The sequence below is a fragment of the Cariama cristata genome, unplaced genomic scaffold (assembly GCF_000690535.1).
Source record: "Cariama cristata isolate BGI_N322 unplaced genomic scaffold, ASM69053v1 scaffold2452, whole genome shotgun sequence".
Taxonomy (NCBI): Eukaryota; Metazoa; Chordata; class Aves; order Cariamiformes; family Cariamidae; genus Cariama; species Cariama cristata.
In genome coordinates, this window is record NW_009603034.1 from 17,350 (window position 1) to 33,573 (window position 16,224).

Genomic DNA, 16,224 nt, shown 5'->3' on the forward strand with positions numbered 1-16,224 from the left:
AGTAATAAATACAATGGAATAATGGTACATATAGATGACAGCTCAAAAGCTATCTCCATCCAAACCAATATTACCATTTTCAAGATCCAATAAAGAGACAAAATTTCTGCAACAGAGTAAAGGCAACACAAGTGTCAGACTCTCCTGTTCCCATAGCAGCCCAAAAGAACAAGTTGTGGCCATCAACCCGGGGTGGGGGGTGGAAGCCACATACCTGATAGCTCTGTCAGAGCTCTCTCCCACTCCCAAAGAACAAGCACTGACTGTGTTCACAGGGAGCACACCAGAGCAATGAGATACAAATTACATTTTCAAAAGAATTCAAGGCTCCCGTAATATACCTGAAAGCAGGCAACCCAAGAGTGAGGATTTTACAGAAGGCAATCTCCCTTCAGATGCTTGAGATTGTTTCAAACCAGACTACATAATATGATGATCAGCTTAAGCATGTGTGACAGTGCTATCCATCATTCTTTGCTTTCTCCTAAAAAATATGTTCTTCTGCAGAATGATAGTAGAACAATTACCCCTAATATTTCGGAGGCACTTTACATTTTAAAAGCAACAAAAAGAAAAGCACAATGTATTCATACAGAGACCATAAAATAGATCAGACATGAGAAGAACATTGAATTTGAAAAAATAACCACAATGAATATGCAATATTTTTTATGAATCATAACAGCATATGCACCCGGGTGCTTTAACTTCATTTCAATATACTTGAAGAATGAATAAGATACTTCTCTATTAACAACATACTCTAAATAGAAAAGTAGCTCAAATGTGAAATACAATTGCTAAGGCAATAGTTAAAAATTTAACTGACAACAGCATTGCTATAATTTCAACCAATTTCAACCTACTAGTGACTTCTTTGAAGATATAAAATAATTTAGTAACAGTATTATTTAAAGTGTTCTTCCTCTACATAAGCTTCAAACTTATGAAAACATTTCCATTTAAAAAATGAAAACAGTATTTACTTGTTCAGACAGCACACTGAATACCTTTTCACCTCAATTCAGATACACAAAAATTTATATATAAAGATGCCTACTCACCTGACTTAAAAAAATGAGTCTGCTGATAAATTTGAAAATAAAAACTATTATAGAATATTTACATAACAGTCACTGAGACAAGGATATTGGAAGCAGAACAATTAAAGCATAAGTCTAAAATGCCATCTAAGAAAGTGGCTCCAAGATATTAAGGATGAGAGAAGCAAACCATTTAAATTTCTACAATAATCCAAGATGGTGTTTTTTGCCTTTGATTCCAACTGACTGTAGAGATTGCTCATTTTAGCACTAAGCCATTGATGCCAAATGAGGTATTTTCGCTGTGATGGTTATACATGACACCTGTGTTTGCTGCCTGATCTAGTAACATCACTCATGTTGAATTTCAAACACAAAACATCTCATGACATCTTCAGGCCTACTTTGAAACTATAGCTCAACTTGGAAATTAAATTTACTCTCCTACAAACCACAATCACATTAACTTGCCAGCTGAAAAACTCAGAGTAACAGTAACACATCAGCAGTTTCCTAGCCAACAGGGAAGTCCCTCCTTCCAGCACGCCGGTCAGCAAGTCACTGCAGTGACTGTTCTTACCTAGTCCTATTCTGCTGGGACTCGTCTCTCGACTGCATCCCTGGCTCCGAGGGATCTTGCTGCGCTTCTCTGAAGAAGATGGCACCGGCTGGACTCTGGATGTTCCACTGCTCAGGCCACCATAGGCGCTTCCTAACAGCTTACCCGGAGAACTAGACCGGCTACCAGCTAGAAGAGAACCAGAAATAAGGAAAAAAACAATTAAAAACTCTTAAGATTTCAAATACTCTGACAGCAAAACCAGAACAGAAATAGCTCACTCTCAGAATTTGATTCAAATCACTCAGAAAACTAATGGGAGTGTTCCCCATGGGCTTTCAAGAAAGACTGAGGAAAGCCCATGGACAACAAACACTGACATAGCAGCCCTGCCTGTATGAACCACGCTGCCCAGCTGGGATCAAGACCAAAGCAGACCCTGCAGTGTATGAATTCCCAGCTGGCTTTATGCGAGCTTGCAGAGGTGCCAGGAGCAGCCTCGCTGCAGCAGCATGGAATTCACAGGCTGCTTCACCTCCTCGTGAAGCATCACAAACTAGCCTGTGTGGAGAGCTGTGCTACCACATACCGGCTTCTGCCACAGGTAACCTGCCCCAGAGTAGCTCGGGTATCTTCATGCTACACTGGAGTTGTGGCATTACTGTCCCGCAATAATTCAGTGAAGTAAAACTTTAAACAAATACCATCTCAACAGCAGCAGATCAGCACGATAAAGGGTAAACCGAGTAAGGCTGTCACATTTGTAGAGATGCTGGCTCACTTAGGTCCAATTGGTTAAACCTAAGCCATTTAGTTAAACCTAAGCCATTTAGTTATTTTTTCAGCTGGAGAAAGTTTTTAGCAAGTTGAGTAGTTGGCCTGTTTTATTTTAACTTGTCTGTTTGAATAGTCCATGGCAAGTTTACATTTCTTCTAAGCCATGTTGTCTGCAAGACAGTCTACTAACCAAGATTTATTTACATATTTACATTCCAGCTGCGTATATATTTCTATGTGAAACAGTCTTGCTGTCTAAACTCAATGAGCTGAAAAATACTTTTATTTTTTCTCTGTGGATCTTCATTTGGCAAGTTGTTCAAAAATTAAATAATGCTAGCTTTAAGGTAATCATAAAGAACTGTGAGAGTAATAGATTTAAGACTCTTTTTTGCTTCTTCAGGTATATAAAAGTCACTGAAAATTTGCTGCTGATATTACCATTCCTGACATCCAATTTGTTTGCTAAAACAGCCAGGAAAAGTATATTAGAAAAGGTTGCAAGATCATACTCATGCAAGCTCACATTCTGAACCAATATTCACATTGGTTTCTTTCTGAAAAGTATCTACACATCTCTCAAAAATTTCAGTTCCAGATACCATTATGATTAGCAAGAATTAAAGACTGTTCTTCTGTGCTAATTTAAGAAGATATTCAATTCTATTAATCCCATGGACAATACCATTACACATGTATTATTTTAACTTACTTGGCCCCTCCAATTTCTTTGCCAAAGCCATTCTGAATCAATCAAATCATATACTCCAATAGTGTATATGGAGCTGGCTCTGCCCCGCCTGCCCCCGAAAAGTGAGAATACTTGTGACAGATGCCAGTCTCACACACAGCATCCACACCCTAAAAGCCAAGACTCCTCTCCATTACACTGCTGCAATCTCATTGATGTCAGCAGCCTTGTACTGAAGTAACTGGAAGAAGAATTTAGCACCTGGGGTTTAAGCTCCAGCACTGAGCCAGCTTCAATACACAGAATGCTTCACTTATCATGTTTGATTACCATGAGAAAGCAAAATCACTTGCCATATACATTTGGATTTATGACTTTAAGAAAATGCTTCTTAAGTCTCATAGTTAGGAGAGGGAAGCTAAAAGCTTAGCAGTTAAAAAACATGAAGGAAAAAATGTGAGAAAGCAAGAAAGGGAAAATGTTTCTTACCACCAGCAGGATTAGCTGATCTGGATCCTTGATTATGAAGGCAGACCAAAGGACAGGCAAAAAGTGGATTAAAAGACAGCAAGACAATACAGCATTCAGCATGCAGTTTATGCTATGCACAATACAGACAGATTTATTTACAAACATGTCACTCCTAAAGCCTCTGCAGAATGCAGTAAGTTAACATGCAGATGCAACTAACAGTTTCCCAAAGCTGATCAGCTTCTTAGCTAAATGTCAACCAACACACCAAGACCCAAGTTGCACTCTAAATTACACCCCAGCCCAGTATGCAGAATTGCAATAGCGTTATCTGCTGTGTGGGCATGGAGAATTTGGTCCTGTGACCTTTTACGTTTGAATTCATAAGTTATTTCATGCAGTGTTTGGCTTCAGAATGAAGATCACATCTGGTTGGACTAGGCTAGAAACAGGATTCAGCAAACTAGACCAAAGCAGCAGGTTCAGATACGACCATCCCAAGGCTTCATAAGACATTTTATAAAAAATTAAGCCCATAATCTTTGAAACCTTTAGATACTTGACTATTCTTTAAATACTTCTAAGACGAGTCGCATCTGGTCTGATAATTGTTCACCAAACTAAATTTAGGAAAAAAGGTCATCTCTGGCCTTGGATCAGTTTTAGGTTCAAAACTGAAGAAATCAGTTTAGATCAGCATACCAAAGCCCAAATTCCTTCGCCACCTGAATGTATAGATTTCTATTTGGTCCCATCCTGAACATAATACTTCTCTGCAGCTCTCCCAGCCTAACACAATGCTATAAACTGCTTCTCCATCCCTCCAGCATGACAGAGCAAAGCAACGACAGCATGAACAGAGAAGGGCTTTTAAATAGGAGTGCAAAGCAAGACAAGTCCTCAGAAGAAGTGGGCCTTTCCTCAAACCCCATCTCCTCTTACCCACAAGCTTGAAGGTCCTCAAAACATGAGTGGCTTTCTCCCTGCCCCCAATTCCTTTAAAAGTTTCAGTGACGAAATTCTCCTTAGATACACATGACAAGTACGCAGCAGCACCATATGTATGGCTCCTAGGGGAATGCCATGCCTTGCCAGGAAGCACAGATGTGTCATGTGAATCAGAGCAGAACAATCTCCCCCATATCTGCACAAAATAGGTAATGTACTATCTAAAATTGATGCCAAATCCAATTAACTTGAGACAGCTCACATGTTACACATACAGAAATACAGTCACATAAGCAGGAGAAGCTTGGCAGGGCAAGAACCCAGGACAGCAGCCAGCTATAGACACAGAGGGTCTCTCAGTGGGATCCTGCGCAAGTTTAGTCCTACACATCACAGCAACATGAAATTCTGTTGCACAACTGGTAAAAAAAGGCAGATTTGGGCATTATTTGTCAGTAGGAGCCCACACTAGCTGAGTGGGGATTCGTTTTGTTACATATCCAAACGTTATTAGCAGAAGTGAGCCCAATCCTCATCGGATGCTACTACAATTCAAAAAAAAAGGTATTAATAACTATTTGTTCTGCTCCCACAGAAATAAAACACTTCTTACGCTGGGACTGGGAAACTACTTTAGCCCGGCTGCGGCCTCGGGTATCAGCAGGCGTTGAGGTGACACTTGTGGCACTGCCAGAGCTCTGTCTCCTTGTACGAATCCGACCTGGAGGAAAGCAAAGACAATCAGACTGTTAATAGGTTTCTTCCAAAGGCAGCAGCAGTGTCTAACATGCTGTTGTAAGGTTGCAGGGTTGCTATACACACAGTTAATCAGGGTACAAAAGAATTTTACAGGGAGAGGCAACATCTTTTATTAGACTGGCTGAGATGCAGGGGAGGGAGTGGAGACAGTCACAGTCCACGAGTCCAAAAACTTCTTTGCTTTCTGTAATGCTATCAGCCAGTTTAATTAAAAAATATTACCTCTCTATAGCCTTTGCCTCTGTTCTACAGTAGCTTCTTTACAAAGGATCAACAACAAAAGTTTCAGTCTCCTAAACGCTGCTTCCTCTATCAAATTATTACTTTCTGACAAGGCGATCACCCTTTCAGAGACAAGCATGATAGATGCCCCCACAAATTCCATCACTGGGATTTCCACTTAGCAGTTTGGTGCTTTATATCCCGCTCTACACGCACAGGCTGGCATGCACTCCTGTGAGAGTCTGTCAATGCAGCCTGACTACGCTTTTTTTCCAGGCTCATTGAATTTTCCCTGCTGTTTACAGATCCCTCATATTTATCCCGAGATCAGTGTAACTTTACTTGTAATGGAGAGTCCCATTTAACACAATCAACGCTGTGGAAAAATGATTCTGTGTGTCTGCTCTTTATTTAAGCAGAGAATGGATATAAAGTCTCAAAGTGTTCTTGGTCCTTTTTCTGTCCTTTCCTCATGAAAAAGCCACAGAAATTTGAGCTAGAAAAGCTTACAGGGTCATCAGTTCCTCCCCTTCCTGGGGCAGGGCTGTTTCCTACAGAATGTTCTTTCCAGTGCTAAGCTTCAATTATCTGTCTCTAGTTAATGGGAAAGAAATGATAATTAAGAGCAACACAAAGAAAGCCTCCATCAGTACTTTTCAACAACTCAGTTCTCAGCCAAATCTGAAGCTGTTTCTCAGGACTCGTGCCAGTGCTATCCTGCATTCAGAGGACGACTTCAAGTTTCAGGCACAATAATAAAAGGAAAAAAACCACAACAGGTACGAGAAAAGTCTAGACAACTGCACCCACCAGTTATAGATATTAATCTCCTGCCCTTTGTCTCCACCATAAGCATACAGAGAAATATGAACAGGGAGATATACAGTTCCCATCCCCAGGGGGAGGGGGGGGCAGGGGGAAATAAAAAAATCACTTCACTCAAGGTACACATGCAGGACAAGACAATGGCAAGCAGCCCAGGCTGAACAGATTGAGAGCTTTATTCTTCTCTGAGCTCTCAAAATATTCATAACACGGTCTGCAAGTTTCCAATAGACACAAAGCGACAAGGAGATGTTTAATTTTGAGAAGAAAGCCTAGACTTGTTTGCAGAGGAAAAAGCCTAGAAGACAGCTGTACTTCAAACCTCTCCACTAGCATCTAGTTTCCAAATAGCTCAGTAGGCAAGATACAGGTATCTACATACACCCAATTGTTTGTAGACAAGACATAGAAGAAATCATTAGCATAAAACTGGGAAAATATAAACAAACCACTTTTTAACCATTAACCACTGGCTTAACTAAACAAGCTCTGAGCACATCCACATGGGTCCAACAGTCGTGAAACTGGCTGCCAAGGTCTTCTTACCACCAGCAAGGCTGTAGATCTCCTCTGCTCTCGGACATTATCTGCCCCGTACAAATGGTCAGCCTGACACATGACCAGAGGCAGCTCCAGAGCTCTTTCCTGGCCCATTCCCATCCCTTGCGAGTTTGGTACATGCACAGCTACACGCAGACGAGCAGAGCCACTGTACGACTTGTCACAAGGTATGTACTCCATACCCCACCATGGGATTCAGAGCAGGCGTGCATGGGGAAGGAGGCAGAAGGACCTCACACCCTTGTCAGAACACTCAAGGCTTCCTTTCATTTCTCACGTCAGGAGGGCATCACTGGTGGCAGGAGGAGTACAAAACAGTAAAACAAGACATTAAACCTGACCAGTCTTAGGAACCAGTAATGGAATTAACTTGCATCCTTCCAGAACACCAACAGAAAGCCCTGGCATTCCAGAAAGTCCTGGGGGGTAACTCAAGTTGAAATTCAACATTACACACAGTAACAGACAGTACTGGAAAACACGTTTAGTGATGTGTATGGGTCAAGAACGGGTGAGAGGGGACTGACGTCTCCTCCTCTTAGGCACAGGCCACTCAAGATCCTCAAAATTTTCTTTTCTTTCTGCATCTACAAAATTTTTTTTTTTTTTTTGGCTTTATCAGTAGGCAATTAAGGAGGAGAAAACAAAGACAATATGTAGTAAGTGAGTCTCCATCTTAGGAAATACAAAGCCTAAAACAATATAAAAAGAGAAACCAAGATTAGCTTCTGTTACCAACTCTGGGGGCTTTAAGAAAGAAAATTGAAGCAAAGGGTCAAACTTTAACATTAAAGTGTGATTATCAGCAGGATTAGAAACAGAGAGCTCAGTCCTACTTTGAAATCCCCAAGAGTTAGCAGACAGACTCCTACTAACTTCAGCAGTTTCTGAATGAATGAATGCCCAGGAACAAAATTCTGCTTCCTTTTGGACTGGTAGATTTGCACACTGATTTTAGCCTAACGGGTGTCAGAGAAAACAACATGAGACGAAGAGTTGCTCTTGCACAGGAGGAAGAGTCCCAACACTGATACTGGTTTTGTCATCCTAAAAAGGCTGTCAAGCATTTGAACTAACACTGCACTGGACTTGCATTGTGCAAATGATAACAGGAATGGCAGAAACTAGAAATCAGTGACACAAAAATGATGTAATAGTATGAATACTGTGATACCACAGTAACAGTTCACCCTAGGAGTACTTTAAAGTCCATGGGATAACGTAAAACATGAGGGCAAAAAATGCCTCTCAAATTCAAGGTCAAATTCTAATTCTTCACACAGTTACAAGGAAAAAGCGCCATCTGATATCAGTTATATGTATTCCTTGAAGCAGGAATTGTTAATGCACTTTCCAAAGTTTTATTTTCTGAATTTAAAAGAAAAAAAAGTATTTCTTTTTTCATACAGGTAATTAATCTTACTTGCAGCATACAAATGGTTCAAAATAAGTGACTCAAAGCTACTCATCAAGAAAAAAGTTAAGATTCTAAGTTTTTTCTTATCCAAGTACAGCTTTTAGCTGTAAAACAAAAAGTGACCAACTGGAACTCAAAACTGTTTTAGGCAAACCTGTACGAGATAGAAAACCTGGAGAGAGATCTGAGATGTTTCATATGTTAACTTATCTTCACATACACACACAACTTTTATATTAGTCTTATGATATCCAAAACCTACTTGCTTTATCATAGTGTAAGAGGAATGAATTCGTCTGGCTTGAAAATACCAATACTTTTAATACATAGTATACCAAGTACAGCATGTATATATAGAAGTTCATCTATACAATAGAAATGTCTCCACAACATTGCCTTAAGAATTTCATCTGCAAACAAGAGTCTGCATTCACATCCCAGAGTTATTTGCACATAGGACTATTTGTGTGGCTTTATCTCTACCATTCTACCCCAGACTGAAAAAAATAATTTCAAGCAGGACCGGAATTAACACATCAAATAAGTTATTCAGATTTTTTTCTTGTTGTTAAACTCGAGCAAACACCTCCCCTCCCAAAACTTCTTTGCTTTCAAGTGGGTTTGTCTCCATATCAAGCTCAAACTGCAGATGCAGCAATTCATATTTCATAATCATTGTTTTCCTGCTGCTTTTAAAAGAAGTACTGCAGCCTGACAACAGAAGCACAGCAAAGAAACAGATAAAGACTGCACCAACTAGTTTCCAAAAACCATAAAAGTACTTCTATAAAAAAGCCCTTGATCTAAATTTGACATGTGACACACCACTGTTGGTACAGAAAGTATTTTGAAAGACTCTATATAAATGCTCAGTGTTAAGAAACCATTTGTGGGTTTTTAGGAGGTTTTAGTTTTATTTTTTAAAGTTACTGTCATTTTTACAACAAACAATGGATCAGAATCAACCCTGAAATGCCTAACATATGTCTAAAACTAGGAAGGTTGGTTTGTTTTGTTTTTAAAAAGGGAACAAATGAAGGAAGTTTCTATTATAACATTTTTGCATTACAAGAGGCTTCATCCAGAAGCATTGCTCTGAGCTCCTCCGGGTGGATACTGCAGGGTCTCCATCCCCAGTGCTCAGAACAGACATAGGCTTTGTGAGACTCAGCCTATACACTACACTGAAGAAAATGGTTTTCAAATAGTTTAGAAATGGTATACAACAGCTCCACAACTCAGTTTAATCCATTCCATGCTGTGAATAATGATACCTACAACCACACAAGTTATACTTTTAAGCGCTGGGACGGCAATGGTCTCTCTATGGATCAGGTTAATACATTTAGGTTACTCAGCAATGCGGTTTTTTCCCCCCTGCTTGGAGAAAAACATTCCTGAAACAGTTTCTAGGACCACCCTAGCTGTGTCACTGCTAAATGACACACGAACATCTGAGAGACATGGCCACATCAATTAAAAACATGCTTTACTTACAGCAACCATTGGAATAGTTTCCATGCATGTTTAGCACATGTCCAACATTATACTAGTTTAAGACCTGACTCTGCACCATAATTTCCCCCGAGAAGCACTCAACCCTTCCTGGAAACCATCAGCATACGCTGCCTCTGGGTTTTGCACAAGAAGCAAAGGTTTGCTCCAAAGCAGAAGGCTGAGGGAACAATAGTGGCACCACTCTGCCCTGCACCAACAAGCACAGGCAAACCAAGTCAGCACTTGCAAAGGGATGGACCAAGAGACCAAAGAAACCTACTACCTGAGCATTTCCATTTAAGTTACTATGTTCAGGCATACCTTTGAATCAAGCCATGCCCTTGAGGAAAAGGGAGTGCTTTAACGCAGAGAAGAAAACAGGAATGGTGATTTCTTAAACTTTGTGTTCCTCTCAAAGCCTTTGGTAAGGCGTTCAAGATGTCCAACTGAGCAGATCATTCTTTTTGAGCCTAAGTTATCTGACAACTATAATAAACCAGATTTTATTTCCTTTCTGGTGAGTAATAGAAACTATTAAAAATTGTACCACTGACTCTGGAAACTGCTGATTTTGTTTTAAACTTGCCAGTTTCAGGACAGAGCAGTATTTACGGTTCCCCCTTTCGGGAAAGGCTTGTCTGAAGGGTTTGTCTTTATACTCACTTTGAAAAAAGGCAGCCAGATAACAGAAACACTCTGAACCATTATTCTGTACTGAAAGTCAGCATTATGCTCTTTTTTAAAATATTACTTGAAAATCTGTGTCATGATAAAACACGCAGAAACTTTTCTAAGGTTTCCTTTAATTAGGTATTACAAACATGGCACAACTGCTACCTGCACAGCACTAGCTGTGAAATTCCAATCAAGGTTTAGACCTTACAAGCTTTCTGCCCGCCTTCTAAATCTTATTAATGTTCGGATCATACAAGCTTTCTGCCCGAAAAACTCTTAATAAAGTTCAAGAGATACCCATACATATCTGAAGGGTCTGGGCAATCAAGACATACACTGCATGAAGACACAGCCTCACAGCACAGAGACAGCAGAAGACCTGCACAGATTTAAGTGCTATATAGACTCATGCTCCCTTTCCGTAAGGAAGTGCATCTCAACAGCATTTGTCAATTGGGATGATACTACTTAAAACCAAAGGACTGATACTAGGCTCTTAAATTCTATTCTTGTCACTAGCATAACCCACTCTATCTTGCTCCTGTTCTGAGATGTCTGGCTCAAAAACAAAACACTGAGGAGAACTGAGGGCAAAGCAGATGGGAACTGCCAAGTTTGCACAATGCTGGCTCCCAGCTGAGGGGAAGGTGCAGAACTTTTACACTGCAGCTACAGAAATCCATGATGGGAACCAGACTGCAGATTTAACGTCAAACTGAACCACAGAAAAAAAAACCACAGGGATTTACTCTTAAATTACTTACTGGTGACCTGCAAAAAAAAAGCAGGGGTACGAGTGTGGATGGAATTTCTGTTTTATGTTCCAAGAGCGTCTCTTGCACACACAGGTATTTCCAGAGCAAGGGGATGTTTTTCTCTTCCCTTTTTTACATTTATGACAAGAATATAAAGTTTTGCCTTCCCTGTAGTTCCTGACAAACTCCGCAAGATCAGAGAGTTGGCAGAATACCTTTCACAGCCCTCATCTGTTGGACCCACTGAATCATGAACAAAGGCTGGTTCCCCCCCCCCAGTGTCTCAAAGGAAAACAAAGATGAAGAGTTTCAAACAGTGATTAAACTCATCCTTCGAGTGCTCTGGCTGTAGTGTGCCATGTTATTATAATTCTCCCTGATCCTCACTCTCCCAAAAAAAGAGAATCCTACAGCAAAAAGAAGAAATGAGAACTGGTATTTAACACTAAGGGGATGGCAAACTCCATTTCTGAAAGTTCATGTCACAATCTTTCCTGCCCAAGTGACTTACTGGTGGTTTCTATTACGTATTTTTACCAAATCCAATCTGCTTCCAATGTAGCTGAATTGAAAAGAGCTAATCAAATAAAAACCCCACCCTTTTGCATTATGACAATAAAGCATTTAATAAAGTAAAGGTATTCCAGAGGACAGCTGTTTTAACAGTCCTCTCCTAGGCTGTAATAGTATTTGTGGAGGCCTGAGAGCTGCATAGGGTATTTCAAAAATCAACATTAATTTAACATTTCAAAGTAAGGCCAAATTAGAAGGGTTTGAGAACTGCGAAGAAAGGAAGAAGAGAAAAAAGAAGGGTCAACAATGAATAAAAAAAGCTCAGTATTACAACAATTTGGAACTTTCATCTAATTCACGATTGATTTAGAAATACAGGTGTTTAGGCCAACTTCATATTCCTTATCACTGACAGATCACCAGGCACAAACCCTTGCCCATGATGCAGAGTCAGTTCATCTCTCAACACCAAGTACCAGTTCCAAAAACATTATAGATCTCTCCCTCTAAATAATAAATCAATGCATCAATAATAGTAAGAAAAAACCACAGATGTCACAGCAGCACAGTGGCACTTCTCAGACCACCACATCCAAATACAGCAGCCATCAAGGATATGAGCACAGTCCCACAAGACAGTAACAGATCCCTTGAAAAGAGATTTCCATCAGGAAAAAATGGATTTGTTGAGGAATGTGGTGTCTTCATTCTGTGTAAAGACATTTTTGTTTTCAACTCCTGTATACCTCAGAAAAAGCGATTTCCCAGTGATCTTTTTGGCCTGAGAAATAAGAAATAAAGAACAAGCTTTGACAACAAGCCAGAGAAACAGACTGGGAGTCCTCCCAAACTAGCAGGCTGAGTGTTCTTGAAAAGAAGCCTTTCCTCCAAATGCCTTAGATGTGAGCCATCTCACTCAGACAACAAAAAGACAGCACTCAGGTTTAAAGAGGTTGACTAAATATTCCTTCCCTAGAGATCATTGTTTACTGTCCTCATTTTTCTGCCATGTGATCATCTCATTCAATTCTCTCACTGCCCAGTCTCTTCCCGAAAGCATTTGGCAGTTGCGACCTGAGCTTTGGATGGAAAAACACAGCAAACCCTTACATATCATGGAGCAAGAAAACACAAGCCCTGTGTTGGTTTTTTTTGGTTTTTTCAACCTGTGCACTGCTCACCTTCAACCAACAGCAGTGCTTTAAATACAGAAATCCACATACCACTTTGTGATCGGAAGTAATAAAAGCAGACTAGTGCCTATTAGCAGGGAGGAGCTTGAAGAGAAAGTGAAGAATACCCCATGGCATCAAAATGAGCAGGACAACCATGCAACATTTCATGCAGGTCACCAGTGAACATGGATGAGAACCAGATAACACTTTGAGAACAGAAACCAGGTAGGGTGGTACAACTGTGGACACACCTCAGTTACATAGAGAGACTGCTTACCCTCGGTTTTAGTGGTAGTACCATCTTTAGGCCAATTAAAAAAAAAAATAAAGAAAGGTTAATAGGGAAAATCAGTAACATCAACAGAAGTGGGCACTATATATTAGCTACAGAAATATGCAAAAAAATTAACACAATTAAAGAAATGAAAAAAGTTTGACTGAGCAGCAAATCAAAGCTTGGTGTATCTGAAGATCATGCTTGCAGGTTTTCCCTCCTGCAACAATCAACCTTTGCCAAACTCTGTTTTCATTGTCTGCTTCAAGATTTCTCTCATGGGAACGCACAGGTGACAAATGTCCCTACTAGCTCAAAAGCAAGCAGGTTCCTTCAGGAGCAGCCATGTTTGCATCACTTTCGAGTGCATTTGCTGCTTTTCTCTTACAGTCTGTTTTAAGAGCAAGACTAACACTGTATTCAGTTTCCTGGTCTCAAGGACAAAGCCAACTTTAGTAGATACTTCCCCTCCCTCTTCCATTCTTCCTCATGACATAAGATTGTTCGAAAGCAGTTTTGCCACTGAAGCCATTATGCAGCGCAACTGAGAAATGGTTGCATCTGTAAGCTCGCAAGCACACTGTTATGCTGTCAACTTCCTATTCTGTATTACATTTTCACTGCGATGTATCTAAATCTTGCACCAAGTATGAACAATTTAAATCGGAATAAGAATTCAACTTCTGAACCTAATACAACCAACACATTTAAGCCAAGGTAAAACATTTCAGATAAGAAAGAAACCTGTCTACAAAAGGAATCTATAGAAACCATCACTGTATAATTCACCAAGCATATTTTATCAGACTAATGACCAAACGCCCTACACACTAAGGAGAAGTGGCTTCTCAACGACTCATAGAAGACAATCTACACAGTTTAAATCAAGATCACTGATATCTGATTTTTCTCCCTCTTGTAAAGGTAAATTGATGAAAAGTCTGGAATTAGACTAGTATGAAAGCAGCAGAATGAGAAACTAGCTCAGATGATCAGCTCTGCTCATAACCAAGTTGAAGCTCTGCAAATACGGTGTCAATCACTGCCTTGCATTTCCTCCTCCATGCCTCCTTCAACAGCATCTCCAGGAGAGAAAGATCAAATGCAAACTTTGTTGTAAGAAACCCTGAGGCACCTGAAAGTGATATACAATGCTTTAAGAGAATAATGTGACACGTGGCTATAAACCAAAAAGAGTCAGCATAAGGAACAGATACTTATATCCTGTGTGGTGAAACAGGAAGGCTGACTACTCTTTGCTCCTACATCTTTCTGTTTTGTAAAACAGAAAGCGATCAAACTCAACTAAGATGCACTATTCAAAGTATAAAACACTTAATGGAAAACCAGTTCCAGGAAATTAGGGAAGGAAGAGAAGGAAAAGAGACAGGGGGACATGTCAAAAGGAATCGAGCAGTAAGTATTTTACTCAACAACACCCCAGAATCATAGTAAGATCTGCTTTTCCCCCAGAAAGAAGAGTGAGACGCAGACTATTATACAATTCAAAAACTAAGAAGTTGCTTCAAGTCAGTTCTGTTGCAAATACTTTCCTTAATCCCAAAGGGCAAGAGATCACACACTGATCCTGGATATCTGGTAACTATCTCAGAGATATGTTCTTCTAGTTAAATATTCAAATAAAACTATGAGGCACTTTCTGCTAGTAAAGAAAGCTAACTGCAAGAGTAGAAGAACATGTAGATTTACCTAGTGATGCGTATGAGCCTGGGGGCAAGGCTGCAGCAGAACTGAAGGGGGTGGATGCTCCAGAAGACGTCACTTTTGACTTGGCACTAGCTGCTGCATTCACATCGACGTCACTGCGGGATCGCTGCAGAGATCCTGGTGTTGACACAGATTTTGTACTTACTGTAGATGCTGCAGATGGGAGTGGGAGATCCAGAATAAAGAAGATTAATTTTTGAGCTCTGTGCTTCAAAGAGCCTGACAAGCAGTTTAATGTATTATTTTCAACACTCCCTGCTGGCACTGAAATACTTCAACTAAGAATGCTTTATCAGGGCAACGTGGACTTCCCCGCACTGCCTGCAAAGATATTTAATGCTGACCTGATGCTACCTCTAAGAACTTTATCAGACACTAACCTAAATGTCAAGATCAAAAAGGCTGCCAGGCCAGTAATAAAGAAATTCCTAACAGAACCTAGGATGGGAAAGTTCAACCACAGTACCCATCAACCAGCTTGCGAGTTGCTAGCCAAAACAGACCTGCAGGTCCTTCAGTCCAGGTTCTACTGTCTTCCTTCCCAACATTTCATCTTCTCATGAGGACTGCTGTTCCCATCACTTGTTTACGCTTACCCTCTTAAGCATGAAGCTTGACTATTCAGCTGCAAGCAAATATGCATCTGTGTGCACAATCAAGCCAGAACCCGATCTTGGTCAGGTGTAGAAGGCAGCTTATCTTCTACCAACAAAGTTTTGTCTATTATATTCTGTATTAAAACTTATTATTTAGATTATTGCATGCATTTACTGAGGACAGAAAAGCTGCACCTAAATATTCCATCCGACAGTAAAAACATTAGCAATGAGATGGAATTGAACACTGTAGCATTTCTGTGCAGACGATGCCTCCAGTAAGTGCTGAAACCACAGAGAATAAATGAAAAAATTGTAAAGCTGAATGCACCATTAGGCTATGTAGTTGTATGTCTTAGCATCAGCAGTAGTTTATTCCAGCTATTGCACAGCTAAACATATCTTGGTTACAATTTTCAAGGCTTTTTTTTAGCCTTCCCTTCAGGTGCAAGCAATAACAGATTTATTAACTTTCAAAAGCATCATTATATCGGCAATTGATGCACAGAATGTGGTGTACAACCCAAAACTAATTTTACATACTAAGTTGCCATTTTAAGGAGCAGTAAGCAGTGATCAAAGTTGTTCTTTGCATATCTCAGTGTCTGAATTTTTTATTCTAATTCACCACACTTCCTCAGCAACACCTGAGCATTTTTCATCTCCCATTCTCACCTCTAGATGTAGTACTTCCAGTAGGACTTCTTTTGGCAGATAATGGACGGCTAGAAGTTAATA

At 40.1% G+C, this 16,224-nt stretch overlaps 1 protein-coding gene across 1 annotated transcript in view; it reads right to left on the minus strand.

Moving 5' to 3' along the window:
* Positions 1–16,224, minus strand: part of LOC104157595 (CLIP-associating protein 1) — a gene marked incomplete at its 5' end in the record, with an annotated part of 78,482 nt that overhangs the window by 15,977 nt on the left and 46,281 nt on the right. The window contains 6 exons of the mRNA XM_009694998.1: positions 1,624–1,791; positions 3,560–3,586; positions 5,103–5,210; positions 13,166–13,189; positions 14,873–15,043; positions 16,162–16,211. Coding sequence (XP_009693300.1) covers positions 1,624–1,791; positions 3,560–3,586; positions 5,103–5,210; positions 13,166–13,189; positions 14,873–15,043; positions 16,162–16,211 — 548 coding nt within the window. The remainder of the gene's footprint in view (positions 1–1,623; positions 1,792–3,559; positions 3,587–5,102; positions 5,211–13,165; positions 13,190–14,872; positions 15,044–16,161; positions 16,212–16,224) is intronic.